The sequence below is a fragment of the Setaria italica genome, chromosome I (assembly GCF_000263155.2).
Source record: "Setaria italica strain Yugu1 chromosome I, Setaria_italica_v2.0, whole genome shotgun sequence".
NCBI lineage: Eukaryota > Viridiplantae > Streptophyta > Magnoliopsida > Poales > Poaceae > Setaria > Setaria italica.
Window position 1 is genome coordinate 40586980 of NC_028450.1, and position 16501 is coordinate 40603480.

General features: G+C 49.7%; 3 protein-coding genes across 5 annotated transcripts; 2 read left to right on the top strand and 1 right to left on the bottom strand.

Moving 5' to 3' along the window:
- Positions 1 to 156: 156 nt before the first annotated feature.
- On the top strand, positions 157 to 6022 carry LOC101759919. 3 transcript variants are annotated; one of them, XM_014805768.1, is made up of 9 exons: positions 157 to 442; positions 1354 to 1529; positions 1629 to 1810; positions 1905 to 2189; positions 2288 to 2346; positions 2447 to 2483; positions 2560 to 2631; positions 4948 to 5281; positions 5384 to 6022. In XM_014805768.1, the coding sequence occupies exons 1-9, from the start codon at positions 316 to 318 to the stop codon at positions 5786 to 5788; spliced, it is 1677 nt and encodes a 558-aa protein (XP_014661254.1). In that variant the 5' UTR covers positions 157 to 315; the 3' UTR covers positions 5789 to 6022. The 3 variants fall into 3 exon arrangements, with proteins under 3 accessions (XP_014661254.1, XP_004954248.1, XP_004954245.2); XM_004954191.4 differs by having other exon boundaries at positions 158 to 442; positions 1357 to 1529; XM_004954188.2 differs by lacking the exon at positions 157 to 442 and adding an exon at positions 908 to 938.
- Positions 6023 to 11415: 5393 nt separating this feature from the next.
- On the top strand, positions 11416 to 11751 carry LOC101761145. The gene has a single exon (XM_004954192.3). The coding sequence runs from the start codon at positions 11416 to 11418 to the stop codon at positions 11749 to 11751; it is 336 nt and encodes a 111-aa protein (XP_004954249.1).
- A 3276-nt stretch (positions 11752 to 15027) lies between these two features.
- LOC101761531 lies at positions 15028 to 16300 on the bottom strand. Its single transcript, XM_004954193.4, has one exon. It carries the CDS (start codon positions 16199 to 16201, stop codon positions 15671 to 15673), a length of 531 nt encoding a protein of 176 aa, XP_004954250.1. The 5' UTR covers positions 16202 to 16300; the 3' UTR covers positions 15028 to 15670.
- Between the last annotated feature and the right edge of the window lie 201 nt (positions 16301 to 16501).

A 16501-nucleotide genomic window follows, 5' to 3' on the forward strand; every position in this document is an offset into this window, starting at 1 on the left:
GCAAAGTACAACAAAACTGTGCAATTAGTTTTTAATTTCATCTACATTTAGTACTCCATGCATGTACCGCAAGTTTGATGTGATGGAGAATCTTCTTTTTGCATAGTGTCAAAGTTGGGAGTTGGGAGTAACAAAACATGGCCTGAAAAGAATCCATCTTTGCGACCCCCATCTCTTTCGTGCTCCTACCCCTCCCTGTTCCGCCTGAAGCTTCCCTTCGTTCTCATCTTCTCCGGGTGGGGGGCAACGGGTGGTGCGATCTTGTTTGGGTTCACGCGGGGGAGAAGGGCACCGCAGAGGCAGAGCTGCTCCGCCATGGCATTGCCCGTCCCCTTCGTCCGCCTGTCCCTGCTTCTGCTCGTCGCGCTGCCATTCTGCGCGGCGCATCCCGCCCCGGGCTTCCATGCTCCTCGCGAGTTCCAGACGCCCGCGCTCGACTCAGGTTCTTGTTCCCCCCTCCTCGCGTGGCCTCGTTTTCCTCTTTTTTACATTTACCTGGTTCGGTTCAGAGAAAAATGCTTGCTCGTTTCTTTTCATTCAGTGCGATTTTGCGCTGATTTCGTTACATCAGTATGCCCCTTGCTCTTCCAATTATTATGAAAACATGTAGTAACATTTTGCTTAGTATGATGGAATGAGGTCGAATTCTTCACGTGGAACGGTCCCTATAATTTTTTAGTGCTCGGTGGTCCTCAGGTTTTTGTCCATCTGTTTCTTGTCCTTTTCTTTGCTCCTCAGGTTCATTTTTTTTCTTCGAAAGAATCCTATGTTCTACCCTACCAAATTCTGGTTCGGCGTTATGCTTGCTGTTGTCTATCAAATCTGCGCCCTTCTCTTCGAGAAAAGGAATCCGAGTTCCTATAAGTTACTTTCTTTCATCCCCCTTCTTATATTGTGGGGTTTTTTTTTTCAAAATAGAAAGATGATATCTTGGCTGTGTAAATTTCCTTCGCCTATTCCCCTTCTTATATTGTGGGTTTTTTTTTCAAAGCAGTTTTGTACTGCTTTGTTGGTTTCGGTACTGAGTCTTGTAATGGTCTGTAGGTGATTTCGTGGCCAATAAATTTACTATAATTTTGTTCTTACTTACCAACAGGCATCTAGCCTTTACTTATCAGAATTTTAATTTAAAATGAACATGAGAATATCAGTCTGTTCATGTCCTAGACTCTTGATTAGTGCCTCACTGATTTTGCAGAAGTTGTTACCAATGAAAAGTCTAAAGAAAAAAAAGCATAGTTGTATTAAACCACCAGTAAAAAATGCCTATTACCTTGTATTCTCCGGTTGGAAGATTTATTATTGGTTCCTGGTGTTTGTCTGTGTGTGACAAGGAATTCTAACTGTCAAAAGCAGATGGATTTGGCTTGGTGGCCAGGAGGTCAATTGCTGAAGCTCCTGCTGACATAAACATCACTACGAATAGCTCCTTTGTCTTGGCGGCAGATAGGACATACCGAAAGGACCCCTTGAATGGTTTCAGGAAATATCCAGGTGGCTGGAATATCAGCGAAATACATTATTTTGCTGTAAGTCTTTTGTTTCTAAAATTTGCATCTCTATCGTCTGCTTACACTTGTTGCTTGCATTATGTGATATTTGTTGCTCTGTTTTTTTTTCTTTGGTAGTCCGTCGGATATACAGCCATTCCCCTGTTCGCCATTGCCCTGGTGTGGTTTGTGGTGTTTTTTCTGGTTATGCTTGGGATTTGCTGCCACCATTGCTGTTGTCCGCATCGCAGTTACAAGTATTCCCGAGCAGCATATGCTTTGTCATTGATACTTCTAATATTGTTCACTTGTGCTGCAATGTAAGTTCCATTCTTCCATACTGTGGCACTTTCATGAGTCATTGCATATATTTTGAGTTGTATATACTGATCATGTTTCACTCAATGGTGACAGTACTGGATGTATTATGTTATATGATGGCCAGGGAAAATTCCACAAAAGCACAACGCATACTCTGAAATTTGTTGTTAGCCAGGCAAATTATACTGTTGACAACCTTAGGAACCTGTCTGATAGTTTATCTGCTGCAAAGAAGGTTGACATTGGGCGATTCTTACTGCCTTCCGATATGCAAAGTCAGATTGATGAAATTCAAGCAAAGTTGAACTCATCAGCCACTGATCTTGCTATTAAAACAACAGATAATGCTGCAAAGATTAAAAAATTGCTAAACCAAGTGTAAGTGTTTTTCAGCCCTTATCATTGAGATCTGATCTAAATGATGCAACTGATAAAATAATGGATATTGTGCATGTGGTTAACCAATTCTATTTCAGGCGGCTTGCTTTAATTATCATTGCGGCTGTAATGCTTCTTCTGGCATTTATTGGCTTCGGTAAGTACTCTATTTTTTTTCCCATACTGGCCAGAAATTGGCCATGGTTTTGTACGTTTTTAAACACGTATGCTAACATAGTAATTCTTGACTCTACCAGTGTTATCCATCTTTGGGCTTGAATTCCTCGTCTCCGTGTAAGTTGGTGTCTTTGTTTATCATCTGATTGTAACAAACCATAAATACAATTCATATTTTACGATATTTTTGCAGCTTGGTTGTTATTGGATGGATACTGGTTACTGGAACGTTTATCCTGTGCGGTGTCTTCCTTCTTCTGCACAAGTAAGTATTCTAATAAACATCACAATAATGTAGGTTCCCAACCTGCACCGGTAGTTAATATGCACATGGATCATTAGGTTGGTGTGGTGCTATAAGTGTTTTTTTCAGTGAGTTGCAGACTTGCAGCCCAATTCCAATTAAGTTATCCCTATTTTATACAAATCAACCTGAAGATAACTATAGAGTAAAATGTATTGCCGGTCCTTGAACTTGGCTCAGTGTGCCATCCAGGTCCCCAAACTCCAAAAATGCACATCTAGGTCCCTAAACTTGCTCATCAGTTCACGTAAGATCCAAATCACAATTACCCATCTTAAACTGCATGCGTGGGATGATGGCTGTGCATCCACGTGGACTGACACGTGGATTGCAGAGCTTCTCCTCCTTCCTCTCTGACCCCCGCTCAATCTCTCTCCCTCCCTTTATCCCGCGAGCGCAGCTCTGAGTGGCACGGTGGCCGCGCCCTCCTAGCCTCCCGCCAAGGCCACCACCCCGGCCGTAGCCGCCCCAGCGCTCGTCGCCCCTCCCCCATGTCGCCACCTCCCGCTGACGAGGGGCCTGCAGCCGCGCCGCTCGCGCTCGTACCGGAGCTGCTGGCTGCCGCTCGCGCTCGTACCGGAGCTGCTGGCTGCCGCTGTGGCCCTCCGCCAGCGCATCAAAAGAGCCATCGAGTAGTAAATGGCCCCAAGAAAATGCAGTAATATATATAATCTACAAGAACATGCCGGTGACCAGCCCATGCTGCACAATCCCAGCCATTGGCCGCCCGCGGCTGCTGTCTGCACGCGCTGGGTCACGGCCTGCGACCGCCGTCCACTCTTGCCGGGCCGCAGCCGTCCGCTCTGGCCGGCGAGCTGCATCAGCTGCCATCCCGCAGCCCCAGACGCCCACACACCGCCGTCTACCGCCGTTCCAGACACCGTTCGCCCGTGCCCTGTCGTCCTCCCATGCTGGACCACGGCTGTGGTCGCTACCTCCCAAGATGCGCTGCTCTGGGCTCACTATGAACTCATGAAGGGGAGGGGAGGTGCTCGCCGGCAGCCATGGGGAAGGGGATGAGAGGGAGTCGGGACTAGCTCTGGTGGAGCAGTGGATGAGGCCAGTGGCCAGGTCGGGCAATGCAGATGCAGGGCTCGCCTGGCGACGCGGCGGATGAGGCGCAGTCGCGTGGCGCGGCGGATGGGTGAGCTCTGGCAGCGCGAGGTCGGGGCGAGCGCGGCAGCAGAGAGACGGGGAGAGTCGGAAAGGAAGAGAGAAGAAAGATGGTTCTGGCATGTGGGCCCCACATGTCAGGTCCACGTCACCGCACAGTTTAGCATGTCACACATGCCCTTTAACACAAGTTATGGAGATTTGGACGTCACGTGAACCAATTAGCAACTTTAAGGACTTCAATGTGCATTTTGGAAGTTCGGGGACCTAGATGACACTCCCTGCCAAGTTCATTGACCGCTGGTGCATTTTACTCATAACTATATTATACCGTACAGCCAGAATACGCAAAAGATTGGCTGCATTTGGTTTTATGCTGTGGTCTATTTTCAAATTGAAATCTGATCTTGTTTGAAGCATGCTGGCATGCCAATGATCTAGTGCTTGCATCAAGCGATCAACAGCCCATGTTTGTAGACTGCATTCACAGCCTGGTACCAATTTGCATTACAACTGCCAGTCCAGTGTCATCTTGGACTTGGATCAGTGGCTCAGGGCTACATTTTTGCATCACTCTAGGCCTTGTTGTTTGTTATGTCTGACCCAACTTGCCTGTTACTTGAATTGTTTACAGTTGTTTAACCTTACATCTTTCATGCTCTCAAGTCTCAACTATCTCTTTACATCTTCTACGATTGCTTAGGTCTCAAAAAGGAGTTAGTTTGTAAACTAAATTGTAGCTATTTTACCATAGCTACACTTTAGCTTACTTTTTATATCGCATCATGCTTGGAAGTTTCATGTCTAATAATCATGTACTAGCACCTTTTATCTTTCAGTTTTAGACTGCAAACTAGGTTCAGTTGTAAGTATCAATTAATGGGAACAAAATTTGTATTTTATTTGCACATTAATGCTCTTGCTAGCGAAACTGGTACAAATTGTATATTGACACGTAAGATATGACTGTCTGTAGTAAAGAAAACAAAGCTGGGATGTTGGAACCTCTACATATATTTGTCATGGGATTTCAACTTTGGGCAAAAAGTCCACCCTCTTAACGGCGACCTTTATGATTAAATAAAGGAACAAGACCGCCCCCCCCCCCCCACACACACACACACGCACGCACACACTAACATCTCATCTTCTCTGTCAAAACAGTGTCACGTCAGATACTTGTGTTGCAATGGAGGAGTGGGTTGCTCATCCTATAGAACACACTGCCCTGGATGAGATTATCCCCTGTGTTGAACCTGCCACAGCAAATGAGTCCCTGTATAGAAGCAGGCAAGTCACATTCCAGTTGGTGAATCTGGTGAACCAGGTGATCACCAACGTGTCGAATCAGAACTTTCCTTCTCCTCCTCCGGTAGCAACGCCTTTCTACTACAATCAGTCAGGGCCGTTGATGCCGCTGCTCTGCAACCCATTCACACCTGATCTGAGCAACCGCACCTGCACCAGAGGAGAGGTTACCTTGGACAATGCAACTCAGGTAAATTCAGGGCAATCTATTTCTCCATTATGCAATGTAATCGCAGCATTTGGTGAGCACCGAATAACATAACATTGATTCATGTCCCGGCATAAACTGCAGGTTTACAAGAGCTTTGAATGCCAGACCACCACGGTCTCAGGAGCCGAGATCTGCACCACGGTGGGGCGCGTCACCCCCAGGATCTATGGTCAGATGGCCGCGGGTGTGACGGTGAGCCAGGGGTTGTACCAGTACGGCCCTTTCCTGATTCAGCTGGAGGACTGCACCTTCGTCCGCGACACGTTCACGACCATCAACCAGGACTACTGCCCCGGCCTGCAGCGGTACAGCAAGTGGGTGTACATCGGCCTGGTGATGGTCTCCGCGGCAGTGATGCTGTCCCTGATCTTCTGGGTGATCTACGCGAGGGAGCGGCGCCACCGCGTGTACAACAAGCAGTTCATCGCCCAGCACCAGCAGTACCCGGTGGAAGACAAGCCGGCCCCAACGGCCCCACACGCTTGATGACAGTTCCCATCCATGCCTGTGCATACTCCATGGTCCATGGTAGTGGTTTTTGTAATGTAGATCGCGGTACCCTTGATTGTTGGACTGTTGGTTGCTTGCTGATTTTCGTAGCCGAGGTTTATGCGCATTTTCGTACTGACGGTAGCTGGATTTGTGTTGAGATTGGCCATTGGTGGTGTACATACAGTTATGATCTGGAAGGATTGCATGGTCATCAGTTTGCTTCTCTTTCCTGCATGTGTATGGCCAGCGCTGCTGTTGTTGCGGAATTTCTATTCGTTGGTTGGTTCTAGCTGAGGTTCCCATCTTAATACTGACGCGTAATGCTGCGACTGTCGGCGGGTCGATTTGCACCGGGAGTATTATAATTTGCGCATGCGACATGAACTTGCCACGTCGCTTACGCCCCTTCCTCTCCGCCTCCGTCTCCGGCCGCCGTCAACGCGCCGCCGGCGAGGTAATGTAACGCACAACCTTCTTCTTGGTCAGGAGTCAGGCCCGCAATCACCCGTTGCAGACATCAAGGCCCATACGAGAACAGAAAAAGAAAGCTGCCCCAGGCCCAGTCCTACTACGAGCAGCCCAGAGAGCTTCGCTCCGCCGGAGTCAACTGCAAAGCTGGAAGCCTTTGAACCTGGTAAATGGCATTGAGGCTTCTTCGGTTCTTCATCGTTGCCCTCGATCCGTACGCACGCAGCACTATCGTGCAGAAAGATGGACAAGTTGAAGTTGCGCCCGACCGATTTGATTCCCATCGAACAGTACCCAGCGCCAGAGTCAACTCGCCAGCCAAGTAGGAACAGGTGCATTGCACCTGCTGTTCCTGCAGCAGGCTGCACGTCTCAACTTGCCCCTGGTTGTGGTTGGTAGCTGCCTGCCGCGAGACTACTCGTTCCCGGAACATGAACTTCTGCCGCAGCTTCCCGGCGGCAGCGGCATCCGTATCACTGAGTCCTAATGCTGCGCGTCAGTGCCAGAGTCAACTGGTTAGCCACGCACGATTAATGACCGGCTGCACTTGCATGCGCAGAGGGGCGAGCGAGTACTTCATGAGTTGACTGAATCCTTCTCCTTGTTTTATAATAATGTTTATCGGCAGCCAGTTCTCTGACTGACGCCTCGCCCAGTTGCCCGTCGTCCAGGATGCATTGCATTGCGAGCACATGTCCGCGTCGCGGTGACTAGGCAATGCTGAGCTGAGCCGAGTCAGATCCCAGAGGCGTAGGGTAGGGTTCCTCTCGAGAGAAAAGGCACGGTCAATGGCCGACCTGACCTGGACTTGCTTTACTTCCGACGTGTCTCTGAGTTGCCACGATCCCGAATTGAAGGTTTCCAGCAACTTTTGCCCTTTTGTCCCGTTTGCAAAGTGCAGTGCCGTTTCTACGAGCAGCAGCTGTGCAAAGTTTATCTGTTCATTCACTCGTTCAAATTCCATCGGCGTCTCGATGGGTGGGTCGGCAAGACGGCAACTACCCTAACGACCGCGAATCAATGCGTTTCTACAGCTGCACCCATCATGGCGGGGGCCTGCGTCGCCGTCGCCAGATGCCCGTCAGAATTCAGATCAACGCTCTCCCGTTCATGTCATCAGAAAAGCACAAGGTGTCACCGGCTGCATTAAAACGGTGATACTGATCAATGTAGTGATATTTCACCGCAAGATCTCGCGAGATCGGTGGCGCTGAAGAAGTAGAATGGTCCATGGACGGCCTGGAGCTCACGAGGATGCAGAGCCGTGCACTGTTCGGGGTTCAGAGTTCAGAGTTGTCCTCTCGCCTCCTCACGGCCTTGTCATTGGCGGCTGACTGTCGCCGGTCTGGCAAGATCCTGTCAGCTCGTTTCTGCATTCAATACATGATGCAGATGCTTGATCTCGGTTCCTGTTCTACAGGAGAGATGCAGTGTATCCTGACCGATTAAAATGCTGGGTTTTCCTTTTTTTTAGAAAAAAAAGCTAAAATGCTGGATTTTCTCGTCTCTCTTTCACGGGCTCCACTGAAAAGCATGGACTTTAAATCCCCACCTTCAGAGTTAGGGGCTCAAGTTAATCTAATCTAATACTACTCACTCGAGTTAATCTGATCCTGCTCGGCAGCCCAGATTCTCGGCGCCGGTTCATGTACATGAGTACATCACAGGTATGTAATGCAAAAGGATTGAAGTATCTGAATCGCTTTTGAGCTGATGTTAGTTCTCATGATGAACGATTACACTAACCGTGTGAAATCTCAGCGAGCAGGAGTAGATAGATACTCCTCCCGTGTCGGCAGATTTCCATGGCAGCTTTATGAAAAATCTGGCTTTGCTTGATGATTAGCATTTCTAAAAGCTGATTACTGAATCTCAGCTGTGGCATGTATCAAACAAAGGGGAGAATTCCTATTGGCCTTCGCTTGATTGCACGTAGTACAGTTCTATCAGGTAGCAATTAATCCATTCAAGATAATCTGTTCTGCTGGATGTTTACCATTTTTTCTTCTTTGGATTACTCGTCTCGTTTACACATACTTTAAGATATCTGGGCATACAGATTGGATTCTGTAAACCCCAATACTGAAACAGAAACTACAAAGCTAAAATCCTTGTCTAGACTTCTTATGATAGTGATTCATGTTATAGGAAAATGGAAAGTGGCCCTTGGTGGCCAAACGGGTTATCTTTTGATGTATCTAAAGGCTTTTGGGGAACTTGAGTGATTCTTCATCGCCTTGTAAATATCCCTCTTAATTATGAAAGAACAAAAAATCTTAGCGTGATCTTTCCAGCCTGCGAGAAAGCTACTGATTATTTTAGCATTGTGCACTGTTAGTACCATGTTTACGAAAGATTAAAATTGTTTTGCAAAATTGTTGCCATCTTTCACAAACTGCTGATATTGACCAGACACCGATAAGGAGGATGCAGGTGATTCCCCTGTCAGTGACAGCACAAACCATCATGTGAAAAAGATATTATCTTACAACTAGTAGTAAATCACATATACTATTTTTTTTGCTGGTTTACGAACCTTTTAACTTATTTCCTATACTTTTATTGGAGACGAACTGCTCAGATAAACCCCTCTCTTGCTTTCAGTTTCAGGTAACAACAGTTCATGCATGAAGTTGCTTCTGCTGCAGCGCAGAAGGCTCCAGTTTTTGCTTCTGTTTGGCGATCAAGTTGGAGCTGGCTTGATCCAGGAAACGAACTAACGCAGAAGATCCCTGTGTACGTAATTTTCACGCAGCTGTGCCTGGAGAAAATGTCGAGGAAGTTGTTAGCGTCGCTGTCCACTGATGCTTGGCTGCTTCCTCCAGGCTAAGGCTTAAGATGTTACCATCAGGTTAATTTGGCTTCCCCAGGAAGCGTGGCTTGGCCGGCTTGGCTAAGTAGCAAAGTCTCTGGAAAGCGATTAGCTGACCATTAGTACCGCACTAATATGGTGGTCCTATATATCGGCCATGTCATCATCATCACTCTTGGGTTTGGATGCTTTTTTCAGAAGGAAAAAAAAGAGAGGAAAAACATTGTTTTGGATAAGCCTTTGGTAAGTGACAACTGACATATATGTGCAATTAAGCTGTTGTCTGTATGAAAGGTACTGCCAGTACTACCATTCTCAGCAGTGGACAAGTGAGAGGAAAAAAATGTTTGGTTTAGGTCGTTCAAGTTGAGTTTGAAAGATGGTGACCTAACAAATGGCATGCAACACTAGTCTATTGTTCTCCATTGTCAAGATTGTGAGCGCGGTGCCGCGGTGGGTATGGTTCGATAACCAGTAGTAGATACTGATGTAAAGGTTAACTTGATCAGCCTTAGCAGTTACCGTGCGAAGAACAAGTATGTGTCACTGTGTCAGGTACCATTTCTTTGGTTCAAGATCACTTGTGGTTAAGCATGGTGACTGAAGTGGGATAAAGATCCTAGTGATTTAGGCTAGGTCAAACCAAGCAGGCTGATAGAGATGGGTGGTTGATGATCCAGTCATCCTTATCATGCTACAATACAAATTTGACTTGCAACTATTCGATTAAGCTCTCCCCCCCCCCCCCCCCCCTACTAATCTAGGCATTATAGTACCGGTACTAAGTAAACCACATGTCACTTTCATGGAAGTGTGTTCTGAGTTCTGACGTTAAGATTCCGAGATTATAGACTTAACCTCCAGTATTTAAATAAATCAAACCCGTGGAATTGTGCTCTGCACTCTACCTACTCGTCCAGAGCACCTAAACAAAGTCGATATCGACAGAGATCTAATTTATATTCTGAGAATTACTTGTCGAGAATATCGGATTACCCAGGTGCAATTAATTAACTTATTATTCCTAAAAAGAATTATTTTTTTTTGAAATGAATTTTTTGAAACAAAAAAATAAAGCTGGTTATTAACTTTTCTAGCTGAAGCAGGATCAGGATCGGAATCAGCAGTGGTGTTTCAGTGTTTGCTTGATGATTCCTCACATGGCATCCGTGTCATCTCTGTCGATAGATGACACCATGCAATCATTTTTGTACTTTATTTTTCATGGGAGCAGGACGATCAGAGGATGAGGGAGTCCACGTAATGGGGAGCGTGCACTTGCGCAAAAAAACAAATGGTTAGGCGCACGACGCCCCAACTCCTACACGAAAGGAAGCCGTTCCGAGTCACGGCCGATGCAGCTGCCCACGGCAAGCCACCCAAACGGAAAAAATGTCGGCGTCACAGGACAAATGCGATCGTTCGATTTATGGCAAACCCACGTGCTTGCATCTAAGCAAGTCTCTTCCCAATTCCACTGATGAAGGAAGGCAAGAGCAATTTGCGAATTGTTTTTGCCCAATTTCGGTGCATGATCACGTCGCTTTCGGAAAGGAGGAGACGGTGCTTACTGACAGGAAAGAACAGCTACGAGAAAGATTGAAAGGAGAAGCATTCGGAAGCGAAAAAAAAAATGGAAAGAATTCTATCAAGAAAGAACTTTTCGGTTCCGGTTCCACTACGTGCTGATGCGGATCGAGCATCAGCCCACATTCTCTGCAATCTCTCGTTTCAATAGTTTATTGCTCGAGTTCAGATTAAAGTGTTCTTCCATCTCGTAACGACGCGCTTAAAAAAGCTTCAGTAAGTGAACAGAGAGGGAAGCGAAATTACGCGCGAAATTTAGCATTTGTTTAGTTCACCCCAACTCCCAACTTTGACACTATGCAAAAAAGAAGATTCCCCATCACATCAAACTTGCGCTACATGCATGGAGTACTAAATGTAGACGAAATTAAAAACTAATTGTACAGTTTTGTTGTACTTTGCGAGACGAATCTTTTGAGCCTAATTAGTCAATGTTTGGACAATAATTCACAAATACAAACGAAACGCTACAGTGTGCTACAGTGCTGTAACAGTAATTTGACACCTCTAAACTTTGGCACCTAAACAAGACCTTAACTGAACGAACCCAACCTTTTTACCCTCTTGCCCCGCGGTTAATAAGTTTCCTTGACATGGACTCGGCCGGATCACCTAGCAAGGCAGCCATATGCTTAAGCCTCGCACGGTCGCATCGCCTATTCGCCTGGTCTCGCGCGTATAAAAGCAGCCGCCCCCGCCACCGACGACGGACACCGCCGCTCGCGTCGTTCCGCAGCACACCACACCAACGAACATGGCCTCGGCACCCTGCTCTCCTTCCCTCGCCGCCGCCGTTGGCAGAGGGCCGAGATCCACCGCCGTTCCCGGTAACAACAAGAAGCTGACGTGCCTCTGCTCGCCGACGAACCACCCGGGGTCCTTCCGCTGCAGCCGCCACCGGAACGGCCCCCGCGGGCCGGCCGCGCCGAGCGCCAGCGAGGCCAGGGGCCGGGCGGCGAAGGGGCGGTCCGTGCGCGCGCTCCTGCTGCAGAGGATCAGCTGCCCGTCCGACCGCGACCGGCAGCGCCAGCGCCGGCGCAGCGGGGACTTCCAGCCGCGCCCCTCCAGGCTGCGCCTCATGAACATGTGACGCCGCCGCTGCCGGCCGGGCGGGCGCGGATCCCGGCGCCGCCGCGGCTCGCCTGCTGCGCTCCTAGGTTCTCCGGCGAGTGATGATCGTGCGCCACTATTTCGAGCGCACGCATCGACGATAGAAAATAGTTGCAATAAAAGAAAAACTTGTACTGTACTCGTAGCCTGCTCTGCTATTTTGGAATTTGGAATAGTGTGTACGGTGATGAGGATGACGAACTGGTGATTCCTCCATGTGTACTGTACTTTGTACTCTGTTTTTTAAAGAGAGAATCGATGGAATAGCTTCTATTTTTTACATGCTGTTCTTGTTGTGGGGATTGAGAACTGAGATCGCCATTTTTTTTGTATAATTTTGCCAAGAGAACGTGAGCGCCTCTTTTTTCTGTTCTTGCCTTTTCTTTTTTCTCTCTTTTTTTTGTTGGGGGTACGTGCGTGGATTGCTTAGCTCCGGTGTGGACGTGCATGTTCACAGGACACCCATGAGACCTATCCGAAAGCAACGCTCTTTATGTGTGCGTGTGGAACGGCGCGCATGTGAGTTTACTCTTCGGCCCCCATGAAGTTTCGAGACGAATTTTGCCCGCCCGCTTCAATTCTGTTCTTGTCACGACGGGTTAAGTTTCTCTGTGTTTTCCTGGAGAAAGAACAACGGCACTGCCGGGTTCTCATGAGAGGTGTTTAGAAAAAAAAAGATTTTTTTTAGATTACGACATTTGAACTAAGTACTTACCAAGAAGAGAAGATGTTTAAGTTTGCTCCTTCCAGTTAGAGCTGATATAAATCTACTAAAAAAACTCTTAAGTGATCCAAAAAACTCAACGGAGATGACTTATACGGGTGCTTAACGATGGGTGGCAAAATTCCGTAGCAACCGCCTTTGCTCTGCAAAGCCTTCTCGAGTAAGTTCCTTTTCAATGAAGAAACGATAGGGGTTATTAGAAAAAAGCAAAGCTCCAGAGTTGGACGCGTGGGGATCACAGTGACGAAACGCGGTGTTCTTGTCAGTTCCGAAGTGGCAACGCAAAGACGTTGCGGGAAAATGCCAGGAGATGCAGGCAGGGTCGAATCTGCTTACGTGCGAGCGCGGTCCGGCCCGGGAAACAGGCTAACAGCTCAACACGCACTAGCAGGAGCAGAGTTCACAGCTTTGCGATGACATCTTGAGTGATGACTGGGACGAGATCCAAGATCTGAAGGACACTGCAACGCCTGCTGCAGCAGAGTCTGGTGGTACACGACTGTTCGATCGCCTTTCTTGTCCTTTTTACGCGGGGCATGAGAACTCTCACTCCGCACGTATGTGGCTGCCTATACGGGAACTGTGGTTTTTCGTTCTTTTTTGTTATGTTGAAACTGTGGTTGGAGATCGGATCACCACCCATGTACAGTTAGTTTAAGTGGGTTTAGCTCATTCTCCTTCACAAATTTGCCATCAAACGCCCTGCACCAACCAGGCAACAACAATATCTAATGTTTCCTTTGGAAAATTCAGGGCCCTTCCTGAGCATCGTCAGATTGAAAATGGAAAGGCCTGATCCAACTCCGCATCGCCGTCCATTCCTCTCAGGTTAGTAAATTGCCAAGGGAGTAGCTGCCTTCTGTGCTCAAGAATATACCAGCAATGTTAGCGACATTGCATCTACAGTGGCGGTTTCTTTTTCAAAAAAGAAAAGAAAAGCACAATGAAATAGTGGCAGTTTGTTGTTGGATGTGCCGAATAACAGCTCCGTTGTTCTCGAATCCGTCTGAATCTCAACAGCGTTTCTTATTCGTTTGAAGCCGGAACACTAGACCCAGTTGTGAGCAAACGCTTGTACCCTGCCTAGAGGGGTAACCCATATGCAGGTGAGTCGTGAGTAGGTCAATCCTGATAACACTGCTCCCTTTGCCCAAGTCTTCCGACCTGAGCCTGAGGGAAATGGACTTTTTTGTCGCAGTGCCGAGTCCCTGCTCCTCCTTCCATCCGAGCCCGAGGTTTAGGGAAACGAAATGCCACGCTGCATGGAGCCGGTTCCATGTACAAGTAAACTCCCAACGGAGAAATGAACATTTTGACAGCGATCGATGACCACTAGCATTTCCGACCCAACGGCGTGCCATGCCTTCTGAAAAACCTGAGACGTGCGTGTCCTAAAACAAAAGCTTGCCCGTACGTTTGGGTCACCCAACTTTTTAAACGAATCGGAAGTCATCATCATCATGGCTCGCCAAACAAAATTATCATATCACGGCACGGCGGCGAGCAAACGGCCACGCCCGACGGTACCCGAGTCCCCGCCGCGCACATGGCGGCTGCCGGCCACGGCCCACGGCGGCCGTGTGTCCGGCCTCCGGGCTCCCCGTCGCCACGCACGCACGGCGGCGGCGCCGCACGTGTCCGCGGTGGGACCGACCGGTTGTTGCCTCTGGCGCAGGCCGTTTACGCGCGCTTTTGCCGATCCTTTCCTCCTCCCCGGCTCGACCGGTCGCGCTCGCGTCTCGGTCTCGCCTGGCCCCTGGACGAACCATGCACGTTCTTGTCCCGAGATCTTGGAGAATCACCGCAGCTTCTTGCTCGGAACGGATCAAAATTGTAGGGTACTTGGTCAGAGACGAGTCAATCAGTGGCGTTGGTCCGAGCCCGACCTGCCCTCGTAGCCGGGCAACCTCGCGGCTTCTGTACGTGTGTACTCTGTGTAGGTGCACTGTTCCGTGGCATAAACTTGGCGGCAGGTGCCGAGTCCATCTCCGCGCCGCCCGCACACGATCGGGTCCGATGCGAGCCGGGGATGGGTCGCGGGCGGCCTGGTCCGGGCAGGTTGCGATCAGAGGCCGTTCTGACTGACGGGTCAAGCGTTGAATTGCTCTCTCTCGCGCGCGCCTGGATCGACGCGGACGTGACGGAATTCTTCAGTTAAATCCGTTATTTAGTGCAAGATATTCCACGGGTTTTGTTTGGTGACGGCAGCGACTACGCTGCTAGTAGAAATCTGCTGGTACCACACCGCGTACCGGCACCTGGTTTGTTTATTCCACTAGTGATTTCTTTTTGTTATCTGGAAGGTACAGGTTCGAAAATTGTAGTGCTCGTAATGTCTGACCAAGTCGTAGTAGTAGTAGTAGTACGTCTGTGCCTGTACGTGCTAGTACTCCTGCATGTGTTGCTGGTTTATGTATCCTGCAAGATTCGCAGGTGATTGACTTTGAATCTTGCCATTCGGATTACATCATGTTCCAAATTTTAAACAAAGGAAACCTTGCCAAGGCCAGATGATGGGACAAGAAGCACAAATTCTCAACTGTATCATCGACAGTATTATTATTCACGAACGTTAACTGATTTCTGGTGAAGAACATAGTTGTTTAGGCAGGTGACGCAAGGCTAGCTGCGCCGCCCACCGTATTCCCGTGGCAAAGCTTCGAGCCGGGGAGCCCACGAGGTGGAAGGCTCCTCATCCCCACGCCCTGCTTGCCTGCCTGCCTACCCGCCCGCGGCCCGCCGACTTGGCTGGCATGCACGGGGGCCGCATGACGGCGGGCGCGACGGCCGCCCGCGGAGGCAGAGGCGTCACCTGCACTCAAGATGCCCGAGCTTATCCGGACGGACCCAACAACTGGGAAGATGAGGCCGCGGAAGAAGAAACAGAAAGGACGGGGTTGATCTGGACGCAAGCGGTCTCCACTGTTGGGGCAATTCAGATGTCTCCAATCCTCACTCATGTTTATCCATCCAAACCGACGGCCTCCTTCAGCTCATCAGCTAGCTGAGATAGAGTTCTATGTACACAAGAAAGCATTTTTCCTTGGATCGATGGATCAGGGTCCAAAACCCCCTGATTCCACTGGCTTCTCGGCGTTACATAATGCTATAGAGATTCCTATTTACTATTGCTATACTGCTACTACTATGCTATGTCTACGACATGTCGGCGCGTCTATTGGTCGTTGTCGCCGGCCATGGACACAGCGGAGAGCCGGCTCGGGCGGGGGCGGAACCCGCCCACGCGCCGCCGGTGCTGCGACTGCTGCGCGGCGGGCGAGGGGCGCACCGTCGCCGCCAGCGCCCGGCGCGCCCACTCGCCGCCCTCCACGGCGCCGATCCGCACCAGCGCGCTGCCCATCCGCCTGCTCGCGCTCGCGCCAAGCCGGCTGGTGGTCATCGAGCTCGAGCTGCCCGCCAGGGACGGCGGCGACGGCGGGGAGGTCGGCTTGTGGCCGCCGTGCGGGGCCTTGCGTTCCTTGTGGAGGCTGCAGCGGAAGGAGCCCGGGTGGTTCGTCGGCGAGCACATGCAGGTCCGCCGGCTCCGCGCGCCGCCGGCAGGGGACGAGACGCTGACAGACTGGCCGGCCGGTGACCGGGCGCCGGCGCCGGCGAGCTTGATGCGCGTGGGTGAGGCGGAGCGGTAGTGCGCGGCTGAGAGAACCGGCCCACTTGGCCTCCTGGTGGTCGCCGCCGCCGCCGCCATGGGAGATCGCGAGCAAGCAATTTGGAGCTTCGAATTGGGCGCAGACTTCAGAGTTCAGAGGGAGTGGTCTGGCTGGTGGTTTGGGCAAACTGAGGGGCGAGCGGTTTAGGGGGTATTTATAGGGTTATAGTTGGAGCGGGCAGGGGCATTTCGGTAACTTAAGCGTGGTGGTCTGGGTGTGAGATCTAAGCTCGGTTAGGTTGAGCTAACCGTGGTTAGCAGGTGAAAGCGGTGGGCGCCATGGGGGCAGCTGGCTCGTGTGGCCCGCCGTCAGCACACCGGAAAGCTTTGCAGCTGCTG